This window comes from Phaethon aethereus (genome assembly GCF_964289735.1).
Source record: "Phaethon aethereus genome assembly, chromosome: 4".
Classification (NCBI taxonomy): Eukaryota; Metazoa; Chordata; class Aves; order Phaethontiformes; family Phaethontidae; genus Phaethon; species Phaethon aethereus.
In genome coordinates, this window is record NC_138578.1 from 8340122 (window position 1) to 8354913 (window position 14792).

A 14792-nucleotide genomic window follows, 5' to 3' on the forward strand; every position below is an offset into this window, starting at 1 on the left:
CTGGGGGTGGGAATCGCTGGGGGTGGGAATCGCTGCTCGGGGATGGGCTATCAGTCACTGGGTGGCGAGCAATTGTTGCATTGTGCATCACTTATTTTTGTATAGTCCTTTATGAGTAATTTTATTAATATTTCCTATTTCTTTGCTGTCCTATTAAACTGTTTTTATCTCAACCCATGAGGGTTTTTTTTTCTGATTCTGTCCCCCATTCCACCTGGGGAGGGAGAGGCTAGTGAGTGGCTGCCTGGTGCTTAGTTGCCAGCTGGGGCTAAACCATGACACGGTCTCATCATACACTCTACCCGATGACTTGGGGAAGGTGCTGGACTGCCCAGCTTGTGATAAAGATTTATTGGCATTCAGTTTAAGACTGCAGCTTGAGTTCTAAACTAACTTTGAAGCAGAGATGTTGTAGTTGAGCCCAGTTTCAAAGTGTGCGATAAAATTAATGTGAGACAAGCCTTGAAGAACAAGAATACTTTTGATAATGCCTGCTTACACTTTGACTAGAATTACTTAATATTATCCTTTCCTGAAGAAGGTTTTATTTCACCAAAAAGAGGAGAGAAGAAATAATGCTAAAATATGTGCTCTGTACATGAACTGGTTTACAAAATCATTTTGCCCACTTAGATTCATTACTGTGATGATGCTGCAACTGAGGAGTTATTAAGAAATTAGCAAAAGTCTTTGAGCAACTGATGTTAAACTGTTGGCCAATTGGCTTAGTGAGAGATATTGCAGTCTTGTTGTATGCATCAAATATATCCACATACAATTTAATGTATTTATTTCTTTTGGAAGGTAAGTTCTGAGAGTGTTAATCATACTGTTTCATTCACTTGAACTGATTCTTTCCACTGGGGAAAGGCCTAAAAAGTCAATATGAGCATGCAAGGAAGTTTGTGTTGTCATTAAAATATAGGGTTACACTTGAAAACAACGAGCAATTCTTGCATTCAAATAATAAGGTAATTCAACCCCCTCAAGCAAATTGTATTTCTGGACTTCTTTGTGTCAGCTTGGTTAGTTGTCCTGTGATTGTTAATTGGTGCACTTAATCTTATTACTACAGAGAGAACCACTGGAGCACCCCCAGGAATGGTACGAATGTGATATGAACTTTTTGTTCTTCTCTTCATTTTCTGGTAGCAACCTGACATACAGACAAATACAGGATTTTGGAAAGGTGCATGTCTGTAACAAAAAGTATTTTGTTACAAAGACTGTTTGGCTTCAGTTTAGGAAGAAGTAAATATTAAACTACCGCTCTGTCTGGAGTTGACATACTTGCCTTTCCCTCCCACTCCCCATCCCTCTTTGAAGTTGAGGGCATAGTGAATGCTCCCTGTTTTTCATATGATAGTCCTGTGACATTATACTTTTCCGGCTGCTTTCTTTGCACATGCAACCCATAAATACAGCTCAGTAAAACAGCATGCTGCCTTTGCTACATGCACAGGTGCTTTCAGAATCAAAGTTCTAGCTTGAAAAGGGTAAGTGACAGAACCCTTAAAACTCACGGCTGAGTTGTGTACAAGAACCCCTCTTACAAATATTTTAAAATGGTAGTATGAAGGCAGCAAATTTCAAACCCTTGTCTGTTATAAGGACATTGTATAGATCTGAGAAAAGATGTCAAGGCATTCTCTAGGTGCTAAGTGGTACCAAAGGCTTTAACAATTACAACAGCTTCTGGTGCTTTGCAACTTTTTAAAGTCAGTTTTTAATGGGAAATTTTTATACAGCTTTTTAATAGATTTTATATATCTGTATTTCGTTTTGGTTCTCACCTAACTCATGTAAAGTTACTAACTTGATTAAACCAGTATCATGTGTAGCTGTGGTTTTAGCTGCGCTCTATTAGGAGGAAGCTGGCTAGTCAAACAAGTGGTGAATAACGTGGTCATCTCTGAAATCTTAAATTCTCATCAGATGTTTTTGCTAAGCCACACAATTGCAGGAAAGTGTGTGATGTCCCCCAGGTACACCTGAGCACACAGATGCTGTGTACACTGAAGCACTGCGTGCAGCTCTTCAGGGCTGGGCACCCGTAGAAGCTTGTTTTCTTTCTAAATTTCATTTTATCAGTTAGCTCAGTCTGACTCTGTGAAACAACACTCCAGAGAAAAAGCTTGGCAAGAGGCACTCTTATAAGGTCAGGTAACTAATGCTTGTCTTGCCTCTCACAAATACGAGCAGGTGTTTCTCTCTGTTAATTTGCTTTTTTAGGCAAAAGTGTTTGAAACAGCTGTAGAATTTCTTTCCCCTTGATCTCTCTGATCAGTTGTTCACTGCAGAAATGCCACCCGCACGCAAGCAGCAGTTTTCAGCTGTGAATCCCGAGCTCTGGCCTGGCACGAGGGCACAGTAAATACCTGCTCGCCCACCAAAATGCACTGCTGAGCATTATCGTCATGTGGGGTATAGGTACATGTATCCGATGTTGTAGGTTGCCAAACCTTCAGTGCGCTTAAGCGTGTCTGGGAAAAAGAAGGACGTCACCCCGGGATATTAGGTCTCTTTCTCTTTTCCCTTAAAGACCAATGTCAGTCTGCTAAGAACCAAAATTTATAACTGAGTACTGGCTTTTCAGGGAAATGTCACCCAAGCTGGTGCTGGGCGCTCTAGCCAGCTGCGTATATCCCCAGGACCACCCTCTTGCTGCAGTGTCATGCTGCACAACCCATCCCCAGGAGATGGATGAAAACAAAGCTCAGGCAGCATCCCTTTTTCTCAGAAACCTCAGTACTCCTCAGAGCTAAGATCTGTAAGGCGGATTGATTTTCTTGCTAGTAATCAATGATACAGACTGGATGCAGGTGACTTCCCTTGGTGTTTGTGATGGGGTAGGGCTGAGGCAAAATGCACCGTGTCGATGTTTTTTTGAATGGAAGTTTCCATATTTTTTTTTTCTTAAGTTTTATGTTCAACCTTTAAGGAGGAAAAAAAAAAGTTACCATTTTTTCTGTGTAAAATCACTTTTCCTTAATTTTCCTTTTAACCAAAATGCTCAAAGTCCATATGAATCCTTTTTTTTCCAAGGACAAATGAGATACTTTGACCCAAAAGCAAATGCTTTTGACTTCCAGCACAACCCAAGGGATCAGAACTGTGATTTTAATGACACATGTTTTGTCACTTTGGGGCTGTTTATTTACAGGGATAAATGTATTTCCATGCAGAAAGTAGCCTTTGAGGGTCTGCTGCAAGCACAGCTCCTGTGAGTTTCTCCTGACCGGGAGCTGCAGCTCTTGCCATGCGTGCTGGCTGGTGGAGCTGCCGTGTGGCCACTCGTGGTCCTCCCTCCTTGCATCCTTCCCTCTCCTCCTCCCTCCATCCCACCCCCAGAGAGCAGGAAAGGCAGAGCTGATCCCACTGGCAGGGATTTAATTTAACCTTTGAATGTAGAACAAGAAGAATAAACACTGATCCCTGTTAAGAGGGGAGATGTTACACTGCTTAGTGATGCTGGCTTGAAATTAAAACAGGTATCAGAGCTTTATGGTATTGACTGGATGTGATCCTTTTATGAACAGTGGAGCAAAAAGTATCTGCTTAACTTCGTCATTTCATGTCTCGTAAATAAAAACTGTGTGTGTATGCGTCTTTACTGGGGGACTGAAGCAGGGACTGGGCAGGAAGACTGTTTATTAAAGGAAACTGTTCTGAAAAATATTTGCCAAGTGCAGTTACTGGAACGATTCTTGTCTTACTGAAAATTATGGTGTGGTTTTCCTGGCAAATAATGTGATTTGACCACTTCTGTTTTTACTTAGGGAGCCAATGCCCTTGTCACATATACTATTATCAGCGGTGCAGATGATAGCTTCCACATTGACCCTGAGTCAGGAGACCTGATAGCCACAAAGCGCCTGGACCGGGAGCGCCGCTCCAAGTACTCCTTGCTGGTTCGTGCTGATGATGGCCTGCAGTCCTCAGACATGAGAATAAACATCACTGTTAGCGATGTTAATGACCATATCCCCAGATTCTCCAAGCCAGTGTACTCCTTTGACATCCCAGAAGATGCCACTCCAGGTAAATAGGAAATGGCCCTAAAATGGACTAAATTTTTTAATTTTGTCAATCCAAATTGACTTGATGGGGAGGGCGTAGCAGATCTGTCTGACTTTGCCAGGAGGCAGAAGATGCTGAAGGCGTCTGTCAGATGGGGTGGAGAGACAGAGAGAGTCGTGTCATGCTGGAATTCTGCTTGCTAGGAAATCTCTATCGCTTGTGGGTTCAAATTTATTTTCAATAGGAAATAGAGGAATTGTTGCCACTCAGATAAATCCTAGATGTGGAATAGGAATTACGCCTGTATCCTAATGCAAGCCTCTGAGTGCGACTACTTAAAAAATAGCAAGCAGAAAAGTAGGAGGAACAACTTACAGGATACAAACAGTGTAACCTATCATGAAAAAGATGTCATGGTGATGCTAGTATTGATTGAACCATCTTCAGTGAATATGGCTTACAGTACTTAATTCATCAAATGTAGGATCACAAAATGGGTGACCATGGAACAGCCAGTCATGCACCTTAATAATATTCCCTACATGTGCTCAGTTACTAACCCTAACATCATATGTCCTTGATCTTACCCTTGACTCCTGTTTTTGACAAGATTTTTGTAGAAAATCTGATCTTTAGGTAATTAATTCTGGTTCGTAAGTATGACCACTGACCTCTTAAGTCGTTTTCTTCTTTTAAAGCTTGTTTTGATGTTTCAAAGTTAGGTCGTAAGCTAGAAACTGTTTAGATCAAAAAAAAGTTTTCAAAAGCTGTGCTGTATTATATGTCTCCAGATGAGAAATTAATATTTCTCACAATAAATAGTTTCCAGAATGCTAGTATAAAAGCAGTATCTGCTGGTATTAGTAACTGAAGCATTTTAGAAACTTGTTCTAAAACATGAATAAACAAAGGAGATGTAAATGACATGGTGATAGCTTTCAAGCTTTTATTAGGGCTTTGACTTATAAGCGTGGGAGGCTCAGCTTGGGACAACCAAGATTACCCCCATGCCTCCAACTTTTGCACTCTGTCCCACAGTCACAGTCCCAAAATTGAGTGATGTTTTGCATTAAAGGATTACAGTGCAATCGGCTGTGCCTCAGGAATCTGATCTGGAAGTAATTGAGACGCCTGTGCAGCACGGGGCGCTTGATTGCTGATCCCCAGCTATGCTCTTCTCTCTTGTCACTCAGAGTCCTGAGGCTGGGTCTGTTTTAGCAGGAATAACCCTGGAAATGGTAAGCATAATTCCCTCCACGTTAAGATGAGGATTCTCTCCTTCACCATTTATGGGGTTTACATTTGTGCCTTATACCAGCTCAGCAGTAATGGATGCCGAAGGAAGAAACAGCCTGGTTCTATAGTTGAAGTGCTGCAGCTTCTCCTGTTCTGCTCTCCAGCGGTCCCGGAGCAGCTGGCAGGCTCATCCGGAGGGGAAGCACTGCGAGGTCTCCTCTTCGGGGCTCTGTGCTCTATCCCAGAGAATAATTCCCCTTCCCCTTGCAGTCTGGCAGCCGCGATGGGGAATTGTAGCTTCCCTGGGCCTCAGCGCGGCTCTCTGCTGAGCTTCCTTCACCCGGCTGTGCTGCAAACTCGCTGGAGGGCTGATAATCCCATCCAGCTTCGGGACAGCCCTCTTCGCCAGTTAACGCACAATCAGCAACATTAAAGCATGAGGTAATCAAATGGATGTAAAAGATACCAGCATATTCAGCTGGATTAAAGGAAGTTGTAGCACTATTCTTAATTTGGATGATAAGCAGTTTTCATTATTGCGTTGCTCAGAAATAGTTAACTGTGCTGCAACGCATGGAATTCATCTGCTTCCATGGACAATAAATTAAATTATTTATTTGCTTGAAAATGAGCTGATCTTTAATTATAATTAGTGTTTGAAATACTAAAAAGTGACAATTTCCAAACTTTAGTAAGATAGGTCAGTCGTGCAAATGCAGCTATGCAGAAATGAAAACAATGGCACAAATTCACAAGGAGTTGAATTTCAGAAAACAGTGAAGAATGGACCCCTATATAAGGTTTCTGGTTTTCTAACTGCAGTTACCCTGTGAAGGCACTTTTTCAAAAAGTCGAGCTGGGATATTTGGTATGTACTGACATTTTGATTTCTGCATTTACAAAGAAATATCTAGAAGATTTCAAAACTCATATTTGTCTGTGGGGAGGAGAGGGTCCTTTGAGCTATAGAGAGAAAATACCTAGCAAGAGAAAAGGTATTTTTTCTCCAATTGATATCTAATCTGGACGTGTTCCCATTTAAAGATTAAAAACAAATGTTCCTGGCCATTTCTTGGGGTTTTTTTTAGTAGCCCTTTAAAATAAACATCATACTGAATACTGTTCCTCTCTGCTTTGAAGAACCTTTCATAGTCATTAGTCCTATAACATTGAGGCTTGAGTTTCTACCAGAGTATACAGTTTATTGTACAGAGCTCCTTGATGATGAGCTGGTGAGCTGCCTTTTACGAGTGACTGATTTTGCTGTCCTGTCATCCTGCACAGGTTCCTTAGTGGCAGCCATTCTAGCCACTGATGATGACTCTGGTATCAACGGGGAAATCACGTACACTGTAAGTGAAGATGATGAAGAGGGTGTCTTCTTCCTGAACCCCATTACCGGAGTCTTCAACCTGACTCGCACACTGGACTATGAAGCACAGCAGTATTACATTCTGACTGTCCGCGCGGAAGATGGGGGAGGCCAGTTTACTACCATCAGAGTGTACTTCAATATATTGGACATCAACGATAACCCACCAGTGTTCAGCATGACCTCATACAGCACGTCTTTGATGGAGAACCTATCTCCAGGATCCGCTATTCTCAACTTCAGTGTCACTGATGCAGATGATGGTAGGCATTTCCTCATATTCTGTTTCTCTGATGATAAATATGTATTTCACCCTAACAACTTATTAAAAGATCTAGTAGAAAGGGCAAAGTAGGGCTATCCTTAGGATGCCATCATATGCTTAAATTCACTGCATGCTGTGTAAATAGAAATTATTTTTCTCATATTTCCCATTAGGTTTGCGTGGGTGGTTTCTTCCTTGTTTTTGTTTGTGATAAATTAAAAATACAGTCAAATATTGCTTTTAACTGCTGTTGAAGAAATGAGTTGCAGAGCTGTATTTTACCTAGAGCATGTTACAGCAGTTGAACATCATGATTTCTCCCCTGGTGCTTAGGTTGCACGTTTAAATTAGACCTAAGTGTTCTTTCAGATGTTTTTTATCTTAAAGTATATAATATATTCTAAATGAGGTTCTGGCAGTATGACATGTCATCTGCAATCATCTTAAATGTACTGTAGCGTTTAAGTATATCATGAAGAGAATTGTGATCTACAGAGTATTGATAGTGGAGGTGAAAAAACTGATTAAAGAGGTAATGGGAAAATTTCTCATTAAAATAAGCTTTAATCTTGGGATTATTTATGGCATCTAGAAGGTGTTAATGTGTTGGACTGCGAAAGATACAATCTTTATAGCTTGCTTAACCGTTTTGCCATACAATTTATGTCCAAGCAAGAATAATTATAGAATATGGCCATAAAATACATAAAAATCATTCCATAGCGTACTATGATATTTTTTTTGTCAGTTATAACTGACGTTAGTCAGTGTGACTTAATGCAAAATTGTTCATAACACTCATAGTGACTGTACAGGTGAAGGTTATTTTTGTGACATGTTAAGCAACCTTGTCTCCTCTCAACTTGACACTGGCTCAGCAAAGCCCATAGAAATGTCTTAAACTGAAATGTGTGCTTCAAGCACAAAGCACCTACATGCTTTGAAGAATCCTAGTTGATTCACGTAAAACAACTAAGCTGATCAGGATTATTCAATAAAACAGTTTTTCCTCGGGAAATGCTGAGTTGTTGAGCTCAAACATTTTTGTGGGGACATAAATTCTGTACTGATGGATAGAACTTTCCCTGGTAAAAATTGTGCGACTGGTTTTGAGGTCAAACTGAGAAAGTGAGAGAGAAGAGATTTCGTAAGATAAGCCAACAAGTCATAAATTGTAACTTGGTGATATTGGCTATGCTTGCATGGACCTTTCTCTCAGCACTCTTGTTAAAGCTTTTATTTTATGTAAACTAACTATAAATTGGGGGAGAATGTGTGCTTTCTTCATGCATACCCAGGGAAGGGTTTGTTCCTTCAGAGCTGTAGATAAATGGGTTTGTCTCTTACTTATCTTCTCTTTTATGTCTTATTTCCCTGTAAGAAGCACAACGGTTGGTTTCAAATCTTTTTGGAATTTAATTTCACTTAACCATTATGGGTCTGTTTTCCTTTTCTCTTGCACCTCATACATTAATTTCCATCTGCATGGACATGAACTGTATCATAGCACTGACGTATCATTTTACATTCATCATGCACTCAATTATCAAGGAAGAAAATGAGTATTTGAGGAGTAATGCAATGAAAAGTCAGATATCTTGCCTTTTATATTTTCAGGCACACTTACTTTTCTAACAGATTAGATTTAAAATTAATAGGGCAGAAATTTCATTCCAAGAGCATGCCAGGTTGAGTTCCCCCATAGGACTGTAACTTCAGCAAATGTTATGATCTATTGGTGTTTCTGTTTCAAGCCCAAGCTTGTTATCCTGTGTCATCTTATATTTATCTAAAGTACAGAAATAGCTAGTACTGTACTCCTCTGCATGGGGCTCACAGATAATGCACGCAATGCACACAAATATAATTTTGTTATTTATGTTATATGATCCCATAGTTTGAAGGAGCTCTGAAAAGACATTGTTTTATAATGAGGCATGGCTGTTGTTTTAGGATAAACACTGATAAAAGACAAAAATATGGTGATAGTGAAACTTCTTCCATTTTCATTTTCTTGTTTGACACACTCCTTGGGAAGCAGTAACTGTTTGTCTCAGCTGGGACAGTTTCATGTACAGATACATAGTAAATATCATCTACAGCTCTTGGTTATTTACAGAGCAATAAAGAACTTAGTTCCCTTAAACACATTAATTTTGAGATTCAGATTTTATTTTTTTCCATATTGAATTACCAGGAAAAATCAAAGCAGATTCTTGTCTATTTGTTACAAAATATGGCAAGATATTCCTTCAGGCACAAGCTGATGGGATTTCCCAGTTAGTCTCTACAGGTGTTTACAGAATGCGGTCGGGGGAAGTAGGATTTTTTTTCTTTTGTCGCATTAGTAAATAAATAAAAATAGAAACAAGACCTTAAAAGAGCATCGTCATGGAATTGGTGGCTCCATGTCTGAGCTCTCATTCAGGGTTTTATCAGATTAACCCTCAGATTAAATAAACCCAAAGCTCAGCAGAAAGGATGCCCCTACATTCTCCTTAAAAAAAAAGCCCAGCTCCAAACCTGGGGAGAGGGGATGGATGAGGTATACAATGCCAGCTTGGCATGATTAAAAGTAGTTCATTAAGTGGCAGTCATGGCTCCACTGATATTTAGGCAGCTCACCTTCTGCTTCACAGTTTAATCTCTATAAGCATTAGCAGCATCAAAACCTAGAGAATACAGGACAAGGAATGAGATGAGGTAAGAAGAACAAGCAGTAAGTTTTATAGGAACAAGCACCACTATAAAAAACACTGGGAAAAAAGAGCATTTTTTAAAAATAATTTTATTCTGGAAGATCTGATTCCTCCCCGTCTACAAAGTCTATTGGCAAAAATCTAGAATTGCCAGAACATACTTTACTGAAATCAGAAGACTTTCATCGGTGTAATTAGTCCATATGAAAATACGCTGGAACAAAAAAATAGAATAACATCAAACTTTCACAGTGCTTCACTTGATCAAAGTCATGTAGAAACAGTAATATCTGGTATATTAATGTGTTAATTTCTTTGCATTAAAATATTTTGTCTTTCATGTTTGATTCTATTTATTTTGTAATTAAGATCCTACAAGAGAAGAAAAGAGAGGGAAAGATGCCCATTAGAGTAGCCGCTGGGGGAAAGACAAGTAAGACTAGAGTTCCCAAGCCTTAGCATAATAAACAGAAGAGATTAATACATCTAATGCAGGAATACTTTTATTATCAAAGCAATTCAGTCAGAGGGAAAAGAACTTCTGAGTAAAAATGACAAAAGGCACAGAAAGTAATCAGCTACTTAAGCAGACATCTTGGTTTCTTTGCATGAAAAAGCGAGTTTGAGGGGTAAATTAGTAGTGAACAGTCTGTTAATCTACTAATCCTAAATCACCGTCTTTATGACCCAAAACAAGAAAACAAAATTTTCAAAATTAATTAAAGTAGGAGTAAGATAGATAGATACATAGATATGCACACAGGTATGTATATTAATGAGAGAAGACTCATTTCAATTAGGTGTTCCCAAAAACTGGCTGTTTAGAGTGAACTCTGGAGTTGAAGCGGTAACATACATTTGTTTATTGTATGGCATATTTAAGGTCATCGCACAGCCTTGTCAAGATTCAGAATGCATTTCCCTTACCAGAATTATAAATCTCTCCCTTGACCATAATTGCTAGTTATGTTTCGATCATAAGATGAGGGCTGTTCATCTGATATTTTGGAATACCATGCCATATATGGGAAGCATACCTCTCCCCAGGATTCACTCTTGGCTTGCTCCAGCTAGGCCTGGGAGTTTCTAGTTGTGGCTTTTTTTAATAGGGTGGAAGAATTCATGAAATAATTACATTAGTAATAACGTTGCTTAGTTGAACTGGGGAGAAAACAGTTGAGCTGGAGGAAAACAGCTGTTCCATGAGCAGCAGAACTATTGAGTCTTGGTTTCTAAAGGAAAACCCTTCAAAACTTTTATCTCTAACCATTGTAGATGAGGAAAAATTACGCATGTTGCCACCGTGCAGCTCCTGCTGAATGAAAAGCAGAGATGAGCTCTGCTGGCCGTTCCCTCTGTGGCCGCTCCAGTTAACATCCTTCCCTCCACATCCCCCCCACCCCCATCAGAAAATAGTTACTTCAAAGGCTTCTGCTCCACTGTGAAATTTGGATGAAATTAGCTGGGATTCAAATATGGTGATGAGGAGGCTGAACAGGCAGCACAATCATACAGTCCTCATTTCCATAGGAAACGAGGCTAGAAATGTTTATTTCTAGGTCAGTGGGATGAAGTCATGTTCTCTACCTTTCTTCTCCCCACATCACCAGGCTCCAACTCACAGCTGTCCTTCAGCATCGCATCCGGGGACAGCGCAGGGCAGTTTGGCATTGACAACAGTGGGGTGCTGAGCATCAGGCAGCCTTTGGACCGGGAAAGCCAGTCTTTCTACAGCCTCGTCGTGCAAGTCCATGACATGGCCCCTCTCCTGGCCTCCAGGTACACAAGTACAGCCCAAGTTTCAATTATTCTGCTGGATGTGAACGACAGCCCTCCAAGCTTTATCTCCCCGAAGCTGACCTACGTCCCAGAAAACACACCAATAGATACAATCGTGTTCAAAGCACAGGCGACCGATCCTGACAGCGGTCCAAACAGCTACATCGAATATAGTCTGCTCCGGCCTCTGGGAAATAAATTCAGCATTGGCACTATTGATGGTGAAGTGAGGCTTACCGGGGAGCTTGACAGAGAAGCCGTGTCCAACTACACCTTGACTGTGGTAGCCACAGACAAGGGTCAGCCATCCCTTTCTTCATCTACAGATGTGGTGGTTATAGTTCTGGACATTAATGACAATAACCCGCTTTTTGCCCAAAAGCTTTATAAAGTAGAGGTGGGGGAAAATACATTGACAGGGACAGATTTAATCCAGGTATTTGCTACGGATGGAGACGAAGGTACAAACGGGCAGGTCCGCTACGCTATTGTGAGCGGAGATGCCAATAATGAGTTTCGAATCGATTCTGTGACAGGGGTGATAACAGTTGCCAAGCCTTTGGACAGAGAGAAAAAGCCCTCCTATACATTGACTGTTCAGTCAGCCGACCGTGGGAGCAGCCCAAGGACCGATACCACGACAGTCAGTATTATGCTGAAGGATGTCAATGATTATATTCCCACATTTGAACTTTCTCCCTACTCTGTGAACGTCCCTGAGAATTTAGAGACACTCCCGAAAGTTATTCTTCAGGTGAGTACATTCAGCAAATAAATATGTTTCTCCCACAATTATTAGCATGTCTTATTGTATGATATTAATGTATAGTTGTCTTTCCTCCAAAATTAAAAAGGTGCAAGACAATTGAAAAGTTTCCTCTTGGCTGTAATATAACATACAGTGGTGGTTGGCTTGTTTTCCTCTTTGGGTGGGTGGGGTTTGGTTTTTTTGCTTATTCTTTTACCAGAAGTTTATGTTATGCTTTGGAGTTTTGTTTGTCTTTTCCCTACCTAACTTCCCACCTACACTGGGACTTTAAGAGTTTGCTCTATGTCTCATCTCAATCTCAACTTTCATGCAACAAATCTCTCAATCTGATCATTGCCTACATGGGATGAGGCTCTGTGCCAGACACTGAAAGAGCACTAAATGGATTCAGGACATGCAGTGCTTGCTTTGGTGCGGAGCTCAGCCTACACTAGATGATCTGTGGTTTTCACTGAGCCCCAATACAGTCTTTACTGTATTTGTGCTTGAGAAAAATAAGCAATCGACTATTTAGTATTTTCAAACTATGCTTTTAAGTCCATCACCACTGTGTTAAGTGTTTTGTACAAAATTACAGTTAATTTATACTAGCCCTTAAAGCATTTGGATTACTTCAGTCTATTAATTTGGATTATTGTCATAAAGAATATTTCCTGTATCCCAATAAAATTTTACAGGTCCTGCACTCATCAGTTCTTGATATTTCTTCCCACATGTTTGCATTGGTTTTGTAGGTTGTAGCAAGGGACGATGATCAAGGCCTAAACAGCAAGCTTACTTATGTGCTGGTGGCTGGAAATGAAGAAGGAGCCTTTACTCTCTCTGTCAGCGGAGAGCTGCGCTTGGTGCAGAGCCTGGACCGGGAGGCGAAGGAGCAGTATGTACTACTGATCACAGCCGCTGATGCAGGTAAAGCAAACGGGCAGTCTCTTCTGGTGAAATCTCGTCACTCGAAAACATTGCATCCTGGATAGAAAAGAAGTATTTTCATCAGGATCTGAAACTTTAGTGGATGGAGATTGGTACCCAAGCTTCAGTTTAGATTTGTGGGGAGAGCTGGGTTTACCTGATGTCGAAGAGAGTTTGGTTTCTGGAAATCAGGATTTTATATTTGAGTCTAGTTGTTTGATATTAGTAGGACTCACTACAGATTTAGGCAGATTGATTTTTGCCCTGCAGTGGTAAGTGGTCCTACCTAGGTCATAAGAGCTTCATAAGAGCCTCATGCATGGCAATAAAACCCAATATAATGTTGTCATCAGAAATGTGCAGACAGGTCAAATCAATGGCCAGTAAACAGCTATGGACTACTCAGTTAATCTTAACGAAACCTTACACATGGAAAGTAATGACAATTTACATTTCAGTATTTTAATTTTCTGCTTTGTTCAGCATCCAGTCACACATTGCAAGTTCCTTCAGTAAAACATGGTGTGAATTCTTGTTATGACGATAAATTACACTTTCACTTGAGGTATCAGAGCACAAAGTTTTTTGGTTTTAGATTTTGGTATGAATTTTAGTAATGAAGACATCCTGCATCATATTCTGGACTGATCTCAGGTCCCCCACGGTCTGATGGATTTAATTTACTGCAAGACTTGTTCTTAATTTCTAATAACAAAAATAGAAGCAAACCCAACTTGTTGGCAAGTGGATATGATTTTGTTTTCTGCCATATTGTGTGCAGTATTTTGTGTCAGTGACAATATGTATGGCTTATATTTTCCTATTGCAGCAGTGCTCAGGTATTTCACAGTCTGAGCACAGCTGAAGCTGTGAAACACACTTTCAGGACTTGATGTATCATTTGTCTTTTACTTTGGCTAGAGATACTGTATGTTTTGTATTTTTTACATTGGCTTTCCATTACTCAATGGCTGCAGACTGCTCACTTGTGACTTGGACTTGCTTGGGCTTGAATGTCGTTATGTTCCTTCAGAAGCTGAGGCTGGATTTGTAAGGAAAAGCAGATCCTTAATGTCTGTTTACTCTCCCAGTCCAAGTTGGCAAGAGTCTGTTAGGACTGTACAGAACTTATCAAAAAATAACCAAAGATTGAACTGATAAGGGGTGTCGTGCAGCCAACAATTATCGTCCTTGGAAGAAGGAGAGGAGCAAGAAGTCAGTTGTACCCCACGCCTAGCACCATGTGTAAGCCAAGAGTTTGACAAGAGCACAATCTTTTCCTAGACTCTGGTTACTACAAAATACGAAATCCAGGAGGCTTACCCAAGGCTTACCCAACCATACCAAATGAAAATATTTATTTGGGTTGGGAGATCTCAGAGTTTCAGGTAATCCAGGGGAGGCCTTAATACATGAAGCGTGCATGGGCCCTTTGCCGTAAGTTGCTGACAGGAAAAGCAGCATGTTTTATTAGTTCTTGTGTTTAAACATGTAGATGTTATGCTGATTAAACAATGTTTGAAGCTGTTTTTTTTTTAATTTGTTATCTCCTTGTGAAGCAAACTCAAAGTTATTCCCTCCTATCAGTGTTAAAAAGTACTATCAAAAGTGTTCAGAGGCAGATGTTCAGTGGTAACTTTAAGGTAAATTTAACTGTTCTACTGTGTTGAAGTTTACAATCTGATACAGGAAGTTTCACCTCAACATGAGGAAAAACTTCTTTACCGTGAGGGTGACGGAGCA

At 40.3% G+C, this 14792-nt stretch overlaps 1 protein-coding gene across 1 annotated transcript in view; it reads left to right on the forward strand.

Annotated features, from left to right (window-relative positions):
- The window catches only part of FAT4 (FAT atypical cadherin 4), a gene marked incomplete at its 3' end in the record, with an annotated part of 153996 nt that overhangs the window by 82367 nt on the left and 56837 nt on the right, over window positions 1-14792 (forward strand). Inside the window, exons 3-6 of the mRNA XM_081999665.1 lie at window positions 3780-4041; window positions 6541-6891; window positions 11203-12125; window positions 12875-13049. Of these exons, the coding sequence (XP_081855791.1) occupies window positions 3780-4041; window positions 6541-6891; window positions 11203-12125; window positions 12875-13049 (1711 nt within the window). The remainder of the gene's footprint in view (window positions 1-3779; window positions 4042-6540; window positions 6892-11202; window positions 12126-12874; window positions 13050-14792) is intronic.